We start from the raw sequence: 15748 nt of genomic DNA on the forward strand, positions 1-15748 counted from the left end.
AGATATTCTTCCCTGAAGGACATTAGCGAAGCTGATGGATTTTTATGACAATCTGGTAGTTTCATAGTCATCATTACGGAGAGTAGCTTTTTATTCCAGATTTATTTTAATTGAATTTAAATTCCCCAAGCTGCTGTGGTGGGATTTGAACTTATGTCTCCGGAGCATTAGTCCAAAGTTCTGGCTTTACTGGCTCAGTAACTTTACCATTCTTGTTGCGTTTGCTTGATGTGGTTGACTTTTAACTGCCCTCTGAAATGGTCTAGGAAGCTACTCCGTTGTATCAAATCGCTACATAAAAGTTAAAGAAGAATGAAACTGGACAGACTGCCTGGCATCGACCTGGACATTGGACACGACAAGGGCACATCCAGCCTAGTTGACCCTGTAAAGTTCTCCTCACTAACGCCTGGGTATTTGTGCCAAAATTGGGAGAGCTCTCCTTCACTAGTCAAACAACAATCTGAAACAGTCATGCTCACTGAATCATACCTTCCAGCCAATGTCCCAGAGTCTTCCATCACCACGCCGAGCATGTCCTGTCCCACTTGCAGGACAGATATTTAAATAAAAAAGAAGTTAACAAGTGAGCGTTGGTCCTATAGAAAGTGAGTCTGGGGAATTAATAAGTGAAAATAAGATCGCAGATGAATTGAACAAGTAATTTGCATCGGTTTTCACTATAGAGGATTCAAGTAACATCCCAGAAATAGCTGTAAATCAGGAAATGGAAGGGAGGGAGGAACTCAAGAAAATTACAATCAGCAGGGCTCTGGTACTGAACAAATTGTTGGAGCTGCGGGCTGACAACTCCCCGGGTCCTGATTGACTTCATCCTAGGGTTCCAGAAGAAGTGGCTAGTGAGATAGTTGATGCATTAGTTTTAATTTTCCAAAATTCCCTAGATTCAGGGAAGGTTCCATGAGGTTGGAAAATAGCAAATGTAACTGCTTTCTTCAAAAAGGGATGGTGAACGAAAGCAGGAAACTACAAGCCAGTTAGCTTAACATCTGTCATAGGGAAAATATTAGAAGCTATTATTAAATAAGTTATAGCAGGGCATTTAGAAAAATTCACGGTAATCAGGCAGGGTTGGCATGATTTTGTGAAAGGGAAATCATGTTTAACCAATTTATTGGAGTTCTTTGAAGAAGTAACCTGTGGAATGGATAAAGGGGAACCGGTGGATGTACTGTACTTAGATTTGATAAGGTGCCACACCAAACGTTATTGCGAAAATAAAAGCTCATGGTGCAGGGCATAACATATTGACATCGATAAAAGATTGGCTGGCTAACAGGAAACAGAGAGTAGGCATAAATGGGTCATTTTCTGGTTGGCAAGATGTCATGAGTGGTGTGCCGCAGGGATCAGTACTGGGGCCTCAACGTTTTGCAATTTATATAAATGACTTGGATGAAGGGACCGAAGGTAGGGTTGTTAAATTTATTGATGACACAAAGATAGGTAGGAAAGTAAGTTGTGAAGAGGACATGAGGCAACAAAGGGATATAGTTAGGTTAACTGAGTGGGCAAAGATTTGACAAGTGGCGTATAATGTGGGAAAATGTGAAATTGTCCATTTTGGGAGGAAGAATAAAAAAGAAGCATATTATGTCAATGGTGAGAGGTTGCAGAGCTCTGAGATGCAGAGGGATCTGGGTGTCCTGGTGCATGACTCGCAAAAGGTTAGTATGCAGGCTTAGCAAGTAATTAGGAAAGCTAATAGAATGTAATTGTTTACTGTGAGGGGAATTAAATATAAAAGTAGGGAGGTTATGCTTCAGTTTTACAGGGCATTGGTGAGACCACATCTGGAGTACTGTATACAATATTGTTCTCCTTATTTAAGGAAGGATGTAAATGTGTTGGAGGCAGTTCAGAGAAAATTTACGAGACTAATACCTGGAATGGGCGGATTATTTTATGAGGAAAGGTTGGACAGGCTAGGCTTGTATCCGCTGGAGCTCAGAAGAGTAAGAGGCGACTTGATTGAAATATATAAGATCCTGAGGGGTCTTGACAGGGTGGATGTGGAAAGGATGTTTCCTCTTGTGGGAGAATCTATACCTCGGGGTCAATCTTTAAAAATAAGGGGTTGCCTATTTAAGACAGAGATGAGGAGAAATTTTTTTTCTCATAGGGTCGTGAGTCTTTGGAACTCTCTTCCTGAAAAGGCATTGGAAGCAGAGTCTTTAAATATTTTTAAGGCTGAGGTAGATTGATTCTTGATAAGCAAGGGGGTGAAAGGTTCCCGGGGGTCAGCAGGAGTGTGGAGTCGAGGTTACAGTCAGATCCGCCATGATCTTAGTGAATGGCGGAGCAGGCTCGAGGGGCTGAGTGGTGTACTTCTGCTCCTTGTTCGTATGAAAGACTCACCAGATCTGGCGGCATGGTGGTATACAATTATGAGGGAGTGGCCCTGGGAGTCCTCAGCATTGACTTCTGACTGCATGAAGTCTCATGGCATCAGGTCAAATGTGGGTAAGTAAAGCTCCTGTTGATTATCACCTACTGCCCTCCCTCAACTGATGAATCAGTACTGCTCCATGTTGAAAACCACTTAGAAGAAGCACTGAGGGTAATAAGGACACAAGAGATATGGGTGGGGGCCTTCAATGTCCATCACCAAGAGTGGTTGATTGCACCACTATTGACTTAGTTGGCCCAGCACTGAAGGACATATCTTCCAGACTGGGCCTGCGGCAGTGGTGAGACACCAACACAAGCAAAAAACCTACTTGACCTTGCCCTCACCAGTCTACCTGTCGCAGATGCATCTGTCCATGACAGTATTGGTAGGAATGACCGCCGCACAATCTTTGTGAAAGCGAAGTCCTGTCTTCATTCTGAGGATACTCTCCGTGGCCTTGTATGGCACTACCACCGTGCTAAATGGGATAGATTCAAAACCGATCCGGCAGCTCAAAACTGGGCATCCATGAAGCGCTGTGGGCCATCATAGGAGCAGGGGTAGGCCATTCAGCTCATCGAGCCTGCTCTGCCATTTAATATGATCATGGTTCATCATCCACTTAATGCCTTTTTCCCCACACTATCCTCATATCCCTTTATGTCATTGGTATTTAGAAATCTGTCAATCTCTCCTTTAAACATACTCAATGACTGAGCTTCCATAGCCCTTTGGGGTAGAGAATTCCAAAGATTCACAACCCTTTGACTAAAGAAATTTCTCCTCATCTCGGACCTAAGTGGCTTCCCCCTTATTTTGAAGTTGTGTCCCCTAGTTCTAGTCTCCCCAACCAGGGGAAACATCTTACCTGCATCAACCTGTCTATCCCTTTAAGTATTTTGTACGTTTCAATGAGATCACCTCTCATTCTTTGAAACCCTAGAGAATACAGGCCCAGTTTTCCCAATCTCTCTTCATAGAACAGTCCCGCCATCCTAGGAACAAGTCTGGTGAACCTTTGTTGCACTCTTTGTATGGTAATAATATCCTTCCTAAGGTAAGGGGACCAAAACTGCACACAGTACTCCAGGTGTGGTCTAACCAAGGTTCTACACAATTGAAGCAAGACGTCGCTACTCCTGCACTCAAATCCTCTTGCGATAAAGGCTAACATACCATTAACCTTCCTAATTGCTTGCTGCACCTGCATGCTAGCTTTCAGTGACTTATTGACAAAGACACCCGTGTCCCTTTGTACATCTACACTTTCTAATCTCTTACCATTTAGGAAATACTCTACACATCTGTTCCTCCTACCAAAGTGGATAACCTCACATTTTTCCACATTATATTCCATCTGCCATGTTCTTTCCCACTCACTAAGTCTGTCCAAATCCCCTTAAACCGTTTTGCATCTTCCTCACAACACACAACCCACCTAGTTTTGTGTCATCCGCGAACTTGGAAATATTACATTTGGTCCCCACATCCAAATCATTGATATATATTGTGAACAGCTAGGGCCCAAGCACTGATCCTTGCAGTACCCCACTAGTCACAGCCTGCCAACGTGAGAATGACCCGTTTATTCCTACTCTTTGTTTTCTGCATGTTAACCAATCCTTACTCCATGCCAGTATATTACCTCCTGTCCCATGTGCTTTAATTTTGCTAACCAACCTCCTTTAGGGAACTTTATCAAAAGCCTTCTGAAAATCCACATGTACTATGGCCAGTGACTCCCTTTATCAATTCTGTTAGTAACATCCTCAAAAAAACTCTTAACAGGTTCGTCAAACATGATTTTCCATTCATAAATCCATGTTGACTATGCCCAATCAGATCATTACTATTCAAGTGTCCATTTATCACAGCCTTTAGAATAGATTCTAACATTTTCCCTACTATTGGTGTAAGGCAAACAAGTCTGTAGTTCCCTGTTTTCTCTCTCCTTTTCTCCTTAAATAATGGTTGACATTTTCTACCTTCCAATCTGCAGGAGCAGTTCTAGAATCTGTAGAATCATCTGTAACAGAATTGTATTCAAACGCAATCTGTAACCTCATGGCCCAGCATATCCCTCACTCTACAATTACCATCAAGCCAGGGGATCAACCCTGGTTCAATGAGGAGTGCAGGACAGCATGCTGAATATTTGTACTCCAGAACTAGCCACACTCTTAGCCAAGCTCTTGTACAGCTACATCACTGGCCTCCAGCTGACAATGTGGAAAATTTCCCAGGTATGTCCTGACAACAAAAAGGAGAAATCCAATCTGACCAGTTACTGCACCATCGGTCTACTCTCAATCAGCAAGTAATGGAAGGTGTCATCAAAATTGCCATCAACGGCACTTACTCACCAAAAACCTGTTCACCGATGCTCAATTTGGGTTCTGCCAGGGGCAATGAGCTCTAGACCTCGTTACAGCCTTGAACCAAACATGGACAAAAGAAGTCCTAGTAAGTCAATGGGAATCGAGGAAAATTCTCTACTGGATGGAGTCATACCTAGCACAACGATTATAGTTGTGGTTGTTGGAGACCAATCATTTCAGCCCCAGGACATTGCTGCACCAGTTCTTCAGGACAGTGTCCTAAGCCCAGCCATCTTCAGCTACTTCATCAATGACCTTCCCTCCAACATAAGGTCAGAAGTGGGGGTGTTTGCTGATGATTGTAGAGTGTTGCGTTCCATTCGCAACTGCTCAGATACTGAAGCAGTCTGTGCCCACAGGCAGCACATACATTCAGACTTGGGCTAATCAGTGGCAAGTAACATTCATGCCTCAAAAGTGCCAGGCAATGACCACCTTCAGAAAGAGAGGACTTAACAATCTTCCCTTGACATTCATTGACATTACCATCGTGGAATCCCACCACCCGACCCATACCGCCCCCACGACCCACAATCAACGTCCTAGGGATTACCATTGACCAGAAACTTAACTGGACCAACCACATTAATACTGTGATTGCAAGTACAGGTCAGAGGTTGCATATTCTCCTGATTCCCCAAAGTCTGTCCACCATCTACAAGGCGCAAGACAGGAGTGTGATATTGTATTCCCCACATGCCTGGAGGAATCCAGCTCCAACAACACTCAAGAAGCTCATGATCCAGGACAAAGCAGCCTATTTGATTAGCACCCCATCCACCAGCTTAAACATTCAATTCTTCCACCACAGGCGCACCACGGCTGCAGTGTGCACCATCTACAAGATGCAGGGCAGCAACTCACCAAGTCTGTTCGACAGCATCTTCCAAACCCTTAGTCTCTATCAACCAGAAGAACAAGGGCAGCAGGCACATGGGAGCACCATGTCCTGCAAGATCCCCTCCAAGTCGCATACTACCCAGACTTGGAAATATATCACTGTTCTTTCACTGTTGTTGGGTCAAAATCCTGGTTCACCCTCCTAACAGCACTATGGGTGTACCTACACCATGTGGACTGCAGTGATTTAAGAAGGCAACTCTTCACCACTTTCTCAAGGTCAGTTGCAGGTGGGCAATAAATGCTGGCCTTGCCAAAGATGTCCATATCCCATGAATGAATTTAAAAAAAAAAAAACCTTTCAGTGGGAACTGAATCTTTTGGTCACAAAAGAAAACATGCAAGTGCTTGGCAGTAAATAACAGTGCATGACCACTGCTGCTATGTAGCCAGACATGAGCATTCATTTTGTAAGATCTCAGACAACAAAACAAATAACCTTCATTTTTTTTTGGTCCTTCCAGCCTCGGTTGAAATGTTTGGCAGTTCTGTCTTGAAAGAATTCATTATACTTCTTGAGGACAGATTCTGTAGTTGATCCTGGCAGCTTATAATGGTGTTCAGTTGTGCTGTTGAGTGTCTATGCATGGTACAGGATATGGGTTACTGGGTCTGACACATCTCATCATGTCTTAGTCATGAGCAATAAAAAGCATGATCATTTGCCAACATGAATATACACTTCAAAGTACTACAATATAACTATTTAATATACCACATTTAGTTAAAAACCAGTGTGCAGCTACATTAATTTTGTTGACTTCATAAGGCCCTATTGAGTATTATAGTGCATTATTTACATGGAATATGTTCATGGCTAGCAGCCTACAATATTGAATACAGGTCCTCAAAATACTTGGGAAAAATTCAGGGCTGTTGCCTAATCTCAGGGTTTTGGTGAACATTATGAATTGTTCAGACTTTGCTTTTGTGCTTTTTCTAGGATACGACCTGAAGCCTAAGAATAGATCCGTTATTCATTTCCAGGTTGACATTGTATGGCACCCCTCTGCCCGTCAGCACCCTCTCCCAGGCGCTATGTACCCAACACTCTGTTTGATTCTTCATGTTTGAAATAACGTCAGACTGATGGGGCTGAATTTTTGCAATGGAGGTGTGGAACAGAAGGCGGGACTTTTCCGGGCCCGAACCTGCCTCCAGGGGGAAGTAGATTAAAGTCATGATTTGCGCTATTGCTGCTGTTTACATCTGAAGGAGGTAAGTGGAAGAGTTTATATGGGGATTAGAATGGACTGAAGTGTGCAAAGATGGCATTGTAAAGCCTGGTACCCGGGGCAACCCCCCCGCCCCCCCACCTGTTCTCGGATAGTGACCTGCCAGGAAAGCGAACGCATGGAGGAAGCTCTTGTGGTTGCATACCAGCTGAAAGTTGAGAGTGGATGCTCTTTCTGATGATGAATCTGACTGGCCTATCACTGGGTGCCTTGATGGCCACATGGGTGCAACTGATGATGCCCTGCACCTAGGGGAATCCAGTGATGGCAGCAAAACCCAGTGCCCTCTGTGCCTGTGAAGCGTATTTTTTCGTGAAATGAATGTATTGTCCACCTATGAGATACAGTAGTATGCAGCCGTTGTGGGATGCCACCAAGGTCCACAGTTTATCCTTGGAAGGAGCCAGAACCGAGGAAGTTCAAGGCCACAGTGCCTTTGACGGCTAGGGGGAGGGCAGGGCGACCAGTACTGTGAGGTGTGAGGTCTTCAGCGACAAGAGCACAGATGTCTATGAGCATCTGCCTGGAGAGTTCGCAGTCTCTTGCAGCACTGGGTCTCGGTCTTCTCCAGATAGCTCCTTTTTCGGCGGTAGATCCTATGCGGAGGGTATGGCCTCCATATCTTTCCTGCCCTTGTTCCTCTCCTCGGCCCTCCTGATGCATAGAGCTCTGCCTTTCCTGTGTGTGATGTTGCTCCTCATTGCCAGTAGGCCCAAAATCTGAGTGTCGTGCCCTCATTGACAGCAGCTGCCTTCCTTCTGCTCAGCTGGCTGCCAGTTGTCCTTGGCTGCCTTACGCCCTGCTGTTCTGCCCCTGTGATGCCAGGAGGGTGATGACCCCCTGCACTGTCCAAGCGCTTACTGTCCTTTCTCCCTGTCACTTGCGCAGCGCCAAGGGCACCTGTTTCCCAATGTACAAGTTCCCCCAGCACCATTGAAACTTTATGGGTCCAGGATAATTCCCTGGGGTTTTTTTTTTATTGCTTCGTTCATGGGATGTGGGCGTCGCTGGCCAAGTCAGCATTTATTGTCCATTCCTAATTGCCCTTGAGAAGGTGGTCGTGAGCTGCCTTCTTGAACCACTGCAGTCCTTGGGATGTAGGTACACCAACAGTGCTGTTAGGAAGGGAGTTCCAGGACTTTGACCCAGCGACAAGGAAGGAACGGCGATATAGTTCCAAGTCAGGATGGTGTGTGGCTTGGAGAGGAACTTGCAGGTGGTGGTGTTCCCATGCATCTGCTGCCCTTGTCCTTCTAGGTGGTAGAGGTCGCGGGTTTGGAAGGTGCTGTCGAAGGAGCCTTGGTGAGTTGCTGCAGTGTATCTTGTAGATGGTACGCACTGCTGCCATTGTGCATAGGCGATGGAGGGAGTGAGTGTTGAACGTGTTGAATGAGATGCCAATCAAGTGGACTGCTTTGTCCTGGATGATGTTGAGCTTCTTGTGTTGGGAGCTGCACCCATCCAGGCAAATGGAGAGTATTCCATCACACTCCTGACTTGTGCCTTGTAGATGGTGGACAGGAGGTGAGTTACTCGACACATAATTCCCAGCCTCTGACATGCTCTTGTAGCACAGCATTTATGTGGCTGGTCCAGTTCAGTTTCTGGTCGATGGTAACCCCCAGGATGTTGATAGTGGGGGATTCAGTGATGGTAATGCCATTGAATGTCAAGGGGAGATGGTTAGATTCTCTCTCGTTTGAGATGGTCATTGCCTGGCACTTGTGAGGCATGAAAGTTACTTGCCATTTATCAGCCCAAGCCTAGATGTTGTCCGGTCTTGCTGCATCTGGATTTGGGCTGCTTCAGTATCTGAGGAGTTGCGAATGGTGCTGAACATTTTGCAATCATCAGCGAACATTCCCACTTCTGACCTTATGGTGGAGGAAGGTTGTTAATGAAGCAGCTGAAGATGTTTGGGCCTACGACACTACCCTGAGGAACTCCTGCAGTGATGTCCTGGGACTGAAATGATTGACCTCCAGCAACCACAACCATCTTACTTTGTGCGAGGTATGACCTCAACCAGTGGAGAGTTTTCCCCCAATTCTCACTGATTCCAGTTTTGCTAGGGTTCCTTGGTGCCATAATCGGTCAAATGCTGTCTTGATGTCAAGGGCAGTCACTCTCACCTCACCTCTGGAGTTCAGTTCTTTTGTTCATGTTTGGACAAAGGCTGAGTGGCTCTGGTGGAACCCAAACTGAACATCAACAAACAAGTTATTGGTGAGCAAGTGCTGCTTGATAGCACTGTCGACTACCCTTTCCATCACTTTGCTGATGATTGACTGTAGGCTGATAGGGCTGTAATTAGCCGAGTTGGATTTCTCCTGCTTTTTGTGTACAGGACATAACTGGGAAATTTTTCACATTGCCAGGTATATGCCAATGTTGTAACTGTACTGGAACAATTTGGCTAGGGGCATGGCTAGTTCTGTAGCACAGGTCTTCAGTACTATTGCCGGAATGTCGTCAGGGCCCATAGCCTTTGCAGTTTCCAGTGCCTTCAGCTGTTTCTTGATGTCACATGAAGTGAATCGGATTGGCTGAAGACTGGCATCTGTGATGCTGGGGACCTAAGGAGGAGGCTGAGTTGGATCATCCACTCAACACTTCTGGCTGAAGACGGATGCAAATACTTCAGCCTTGTCTTTGCACTGATGTGCTGGGTTCGCCCATCATTGAGGATGGGGATTTTTGTGGAGCCTCGTCCTCCTGTTAATTGCTTAATTGTCCACCACTATTCATGACTGGATGTGGCAGGACTGCAGAGCTTGGATCTGATCTGTTGGTTGTGGGATCGCTTAGCTCTGTCTATAGCGTGCTGTTTCCGCTGTTTGGCATGCAAGTAGTCCTGTGTTGTAGCTTCACCAAGCTGACACCTCATTTTTAGTAAGCCTGGTGCTGCTCCTGGCATGCCCACTTGCACTCTTCATTAAACCAGGGTTGATCCCCCGGCTTGATGGTAACTCTAGAGTGGGGGATATGCCGGGCCATGAGGTTACAGATTGTGGTTGAATACAATTCTGCTGCTGCTGGGAGCCCACAGCACCTCATGGATGCCCAGTTTTGAGTTGCTATATCTGCTCAAAATCTATCCCATTTACCACAGTGGTAGTGCCACACAACAGGCTGATGGGTATCCTCAATGTGAAGATGGGTCTTTGTCTCAACAAGGACTGTGTGGTGGTCACTCCTAGTGGTGCAGTCATGGATAGATGCATCTGCAACAAGTAGATTGGTGAGGGCAAGGCCAAGTAGGTTTTTCCCTCTTGGTTCCCTCACCTCCTGTCGCAGACCCAGTCTAGCAGCTATGTCCCTTAGGACTTGGCCAGCTCAGTTAGTAGTGGTGCTACTGAGCCACTCGGTGATAGACATTGAAGTCTCCCACCCAGAGTACATCTGTGCCCTTGCTACCCTCAGTGCTTCTCCAATTGTTGTTCCACATGGAGAAGCACTGATTCATCACCTGAGAGGGGCGGTAGGTGATAATTAGTAGGAGGTTTCCTTGCTCACGTTTGACCTGATGCTATGTGACTTCTGGGGTCCTGAGTCAATGTTGAGGACTCCCAGGACAACTCCCTCCTGACTGTATACCACAGTGCTGCCACTTCTGGTGGGTCTGTCCTGCCAGTAGGACAGGACATACCCAGGGACGGTGATGGTGCTGTCTGGGACATTGTCTGTAAGGTATGATTCTGTGAGTATGACGATGTCAGGCTGTTGCTTGACTAGTCTGTGGGTCAGCTCTCCCAATTTTGGCACAAGCCCCTAGATGTTAGTAAGGAGGACTTTGAAGGGTTGATAGGGCTGGGTTTGCTGTTGTTGTTTCCAGTGCCTAGGTTGATGCTGGGTGGTCTGTCCGGTTTCATTCCTTGAGGTGGCCATGACTGGCTTCCCACTCTACCTGTCTTCTTTCACCTGCTCTGCCCCAGACAGAACGTGCATCCTGTGCACCCTCCGTGAAACTCTCAACTCCCCCTGTTAACGAGCTCTTAATGAGCTCTCCAAGTACTTTAATTGACCTTAATCAGGGATCGGGTGTTGCAGAAGCGTCAGACTGGCTGACACCAGTATTTTAAGGCCCCATTTGCCCCTGTTCTCGCCCTTGGGGCCCAAAGATTCAGCCCATGATCATTTGAATAAGTATTGCATACATAAATGGTTGGATGTTCTTGACCTTTTTTCCCTACGTGCATGGCTGTGAATATCTTGACCATATTTTGAAAGGCACCATTGGCAAGACAGATTTCTAAAGTGGGGGGAGAAGTGGTTTTTCATACTTTGTTTGGATCGAACTGAATCTCTTTTTCAGTTTTTCTTCCTGTTGAGAGTGTCTCCTGTTACAGTTTGAAATTTGTCCAGAGTTTAGGAAACTCATTGTAAAATGAGTGCATATGTTGCAAAGTGAATGTTGCAGACTGCACACAGCATGCTCTTTGAACTAGGCACTTCTTAAAAACTTTTCTGTTTTGAGCACACAACGCCTTTACACTTGGCTAACGGAAGTATTCTTTATCTCAGAGGTATACCGAGATCATTGGAAATATTGCATATTGACTTGATTTTCTATTTACACCTTGTTCACTTTTGATGTGAACTTCCATTTCAAATGACTGTTTTGGGTACAATATCCATGCCATATGTACATTAGCTTAAGCAGTTACACTGAAAACCAGCTGTAAAACTTCTGAACTGTAACGTCTCTTTCAAATTTTTTTTTTGTTTTCTGTGACTTTTGATGAAAAATATTGTAAAAGTTACTGGCTTCCTCCCTAATGACACTGCCCCTACACATACACATGCTATATATTTAAAATGCAGTATGATTCTTGGAAGTCAATGGTGCAACTTTAATGTTGTTGCAAAGCTCCAGCATAAATTGAGTCACATCCTAATATCAATGGAATTTTTAGTCTTTCCTTGCATTCATTTAATACTACATGTGTTATAACTTGTAGTGGGGTGTCAAACTTAAAGGGGGGTGGTGAGGTGTTGTTGGAATTCCTGGACATTTTATCAACATACTGAGAGTTTATTAAAATGTACTCAGAGTGTGGAAGCATCTGTCTGTATTCTGAATATAATGAAGTGTTGCAGGCCAGGACTAGGCTGGGAGAAGAGGTATGCACATATATGTCAGCTGTCTGAGGGTCCAATTTACATCCAAACAGCATAAAACAGGTACTGCTGGCTGCGAATGGAAACTGTAACTTCCAAGATCTCTCTCTTACTGTGTAACTGAACCTTGAAAAAGCAATATAATACAAAGGTGGCTTGTGTAATTCTTTTCAATCCTATCAGTATCGTATGTAATATAAAAATTGAAAATACTTTTTGTCCTTCCAGGATTTGGCATCTATATACAAATCCAGTCCCACCTCCAAAGCAATAGAACATCCTTTTGCAATGTGAGTTTTCTGTATTTCTGCTGGCTACTACATTGTAGAATAAGCCCACTGTTTAATACTTAATGCCCATTGTCATTGAAATTGATCCAGGATGGAATAAATCTGGGAAACTTCTCAAATGATTTACCACATGTCAGCCTCAGAAATTCTTCCAATCAGGACTTGCTGCATGTAAGAGACTGCAGCCATCTCTGTAGTTAATCTGTAGTAGTTGTTACTTATTGAGAGAGAATAAATTGTGACCTCAAAAGCTCTGTCAACAGCAGTATACTTAAATTTTGGAGATGAAACTAGAGACTGTATTTTCAAAAATTGTCAGTTGCTGTATTCAGTATTCCTCCTTTAAAGTTGCTGAAGTTCAACAGCAGCATGTAATGATGAGAGAACAGTTCATTGTCAATTTTATTCAATACAAACCGTATCTTGCCCTTGTGTTGTAGCTACATTCTCTGAAAGAATTGGTAGCAGCAAGGAAAAGTGGGAACTGGGAGATGTCAAACATATTTTTGAAATACAATGATATTTTGAAATAAAATAGTATTTACAAGGCATGTTATAACATTTGAGGGCTTGATATTTGGAAGTTATGTCTGTGAAAGCGCCTGGGTTGTGTTGAGGTTTGACTTGTGCAGTAGATTTTACAGTTATACAGTAAAAAAAATAACCTATCTAGGAATGTGTTTCAATAATAGATGCTGGGAGGGGTTGAATGTCGTTATTCAGCTCAAGCTTACAAAGTCAGTTGAATCCTTCAATGTTGTTTATTTGCAACAACTCCTACTTCAGAGCTTTGGACCTCTTTACTTCCCTTACTCTTTGTTACTGTAAAATTAAATGTGTTTAAAAGCCCAGTCACATCAACTCGATTTATCCCTGACCTTTTCCCACTTTTTTTAAACCAATATGATGTCCCCCAGTGTGACCTTTGTCCCCCAGCTAGGGCTGGATTTTAGCAAGCCCATGACGTCTGGCTCCTGCGCGGGGTGGGGGAGGGGGGATGTTGGGGGGCGGTGGTCAGGCAAAAGATGGTTGCGGCGGAGGCCTGCCACATAGGCCACTGCTGGGAGGGCCCGACCCGATCCTCCCGGTGGCAGTGAGGCTCCATGGCAGCACTCCAACCCCCCCAGCCGCTGGGTGAGAGGACTTGGATTTAAATATTTAAATTAATGAGATAAATTTAAATCAACTTATCTTGAATCTTCCCGGCCCGCTGCGATCTTTGGCGCAGCGGCCGACACTCCCACACCTTCAATTCCCTATCTGGGGAAGGCAGATGTGACACTGGTGGGGAGGGGGGAGGAGCTAATATTTTTATTGTGAGGTTGGGGGGGGACGGGATCAAATCTGCATCATCGGCTTAGGGGATTGTGGAAGGGGTGCACTTTCAACCATGTGCAGTCTTGGGGTGGCGGGGGAGGGGGGTTGTGGTTTGGGAGGAAGGTCAGAATTCAAAGGGAAGTGTTTTGGCGATGGGGGGAAGGGCAAAAACTTAATATAATTTTTATTGTGGGGGTTGAAAAGGGGTATTACAATTTTATTTGGTAAATTTTGGGGGATTCACTTTAAAAATTCAAATTTGCTGGCAGGGCTGGCTGCCCTTTAAAAATGGCACCAACGCCTGCGCACAGGCAGCTGACACCATTGCCAGCGACAGGCAGCCTGCCCCTTCCACCTGATTGGCGGGGGAAGCAGGCTGCCTCCGCTATTTAAATGAGTCGCCGCGTAGGAGATCGTGGCAGTTCTTTGGTATGCGGCCCGTCAATTTCTTTTTGAGCTTGCTGCTCGTGGCGGCTCTTCGGTGCAGGTTGCCATTTTCTGAGCTCGCCGCCAATAGCGACAACCGACTCTCAAAATCTGGCCTCTGGATTTTCCTGGTTAAAATAAAATCTTATATGTGACATAATCTGAAAATCTAATAACATCCATAAGTTTCTGAATGTTAGTGGAATCCTTAGTAATGTTTGGTTCATTTCTGGTGTTGTTTTATAAACATTTTTATCTGGAACATAAATTTCAATTATTTTTACTCTTTTTTTAGATGACTACTCCAGTTTTTTTCCCTCCTAAGCATTCCAGAGTTCCTGCTGTCCTGAGCGATTCAAGGAGATTATTACTGCCTGTTTATTGGAAAATGATTAGCAAATTGCAGGAAAATTCCATGTACAGTATACATCAGATTGGAGACAGACTGGATGAAAATATGATTGAGATATACAGACATATAAAAATCTGAATTTCTGCCCTGGATGAGCTCAGGACAGATGTTCCCAATGTGTTCTTAATAAAAGACAGCACAAACAGAATTGGTATAACTGTGTGGTATTTTAAAATGCCTTTAAAAGGCAATGCCCATATTCTGTTTGATTTGATTGATTGATTGATTACAGTGTGGTAGCAATGTTTTGAAAAAAAATCATGAAGTAGTAAAAAGACTTGTTTATTGAAGCTCATTTGTACCGATTGACGTTATAACTGGTGGTAATTTGTAGGTTTCATCAGATCTAATTATGATTCAAGTGAATGTTAAATAATCTGTCTGCCTTTATGTATTCTGTATGTGCCTTATATAAGCTTGTTCTTTTGCGATCATGGATAGTTAATGGCTAAAACATTGTCCTATTAAACGCATTGGGGGGGGAGGGAGGGAGGGGGGGGGGGGAGAGAGAAGTCACCAGAGCTTTAATCTCTGTGGAGGTCTTTGTAAAAGATCGGAGACTGACTTGATCCATGAACAGTTGACGAAAGCCATACTGTATAATCAGAATCATAAAATTTTTACAGCACAGGAGACTATTTGGACTGCTGTGCTAGTGCTGGCTCTCTGACCTTTCTATTTAATTCTACAGCCTGCCTTTTTCCACATCAAGTATTTTTAAACACTATTGAAATTCTGTTTCCATCGCTGATTCTGGTAGGTTATTCCATGTCCCAGTACCTTTCTATGTAAAAAGATTACTGTTCATGTTCCTCTCTTTGATGGCAAACTTAAAATTCTACTTTCTAGTTTTCAACTCCCCAATTGGTAGTTGTAGCTTTCCCCTCTCATAATTTTGCATACTTTGATTGAACTTCCCTTAATTTTCTCTGCTCTAATGGAATACATTCTAGCTTTCCCATTTTCATTTTGGCTAAGAAGTAGCACTCTTGTTTCTCAGTCAGAAGGTCATGAGTTCAAACCCTATTCTACGACTTGCAAATCTAACTGACTACAGTACCCTGAGGCTTCATTGTTGGAGGTGCCATCTTTTGGATGATCTGTCACACTAAGGCCTCATCTGCCTTTCAGATGGACCTAAAAAAAACCCATGTCACTTTTTATTTGTTCTCAGGGTATGGGCAATGCTGGAAAGGCTGCATTTATCTAGTTACACAGAGAGTGGTGGTCAATCAATGCTTGAAGAGTAGGGGAGT

At 44.3% G+C, this 15748-nt stretch overlaps 1 protein-coding gene across 4 annotated transcripts in view; it reads left to right on the forward strand.

Moving 5' to 3' along the window:
• The window catches only part of lmf1 (lipase maturation factor 1), a 704612-nt gene that overhangs the window by 48370 nt on the left and 640494 nt on the right, over positions 1 to 15748 (forward strand). The window contains exon 2 of one of the 4 annotated variants that reach the window (XM_068055861.1): positions 12276 to 12337. The exons of the other annotated variants lie outside the window; for them this stretch is intronic. Within the exon in view, the coding sequence (XP_067911962.1) occupies positions 12276 to 12337 (62 nt within the window). The remainder of the gene's footprint in view (positions 1 to 12275; positions 12338 to 15748) is intronic. 4 annotated transcript variants of the gene reach the window in all.

The sequence above is a fragment of the Heterodontus francisci genome, chromosome 24 (assembly GCF_036365525.1).
Source record: "Heterodontus francisci isolate sHetFra1 chromosome 24, sHetFra1.hap1, whole genome shotgun sequence".
NCBI lineage: Eukaryota > Metazoa > Chordata > Chondrichthyes > Heterodontiformes > Heterodontidae > Heterodontus > Heterodontus francisci.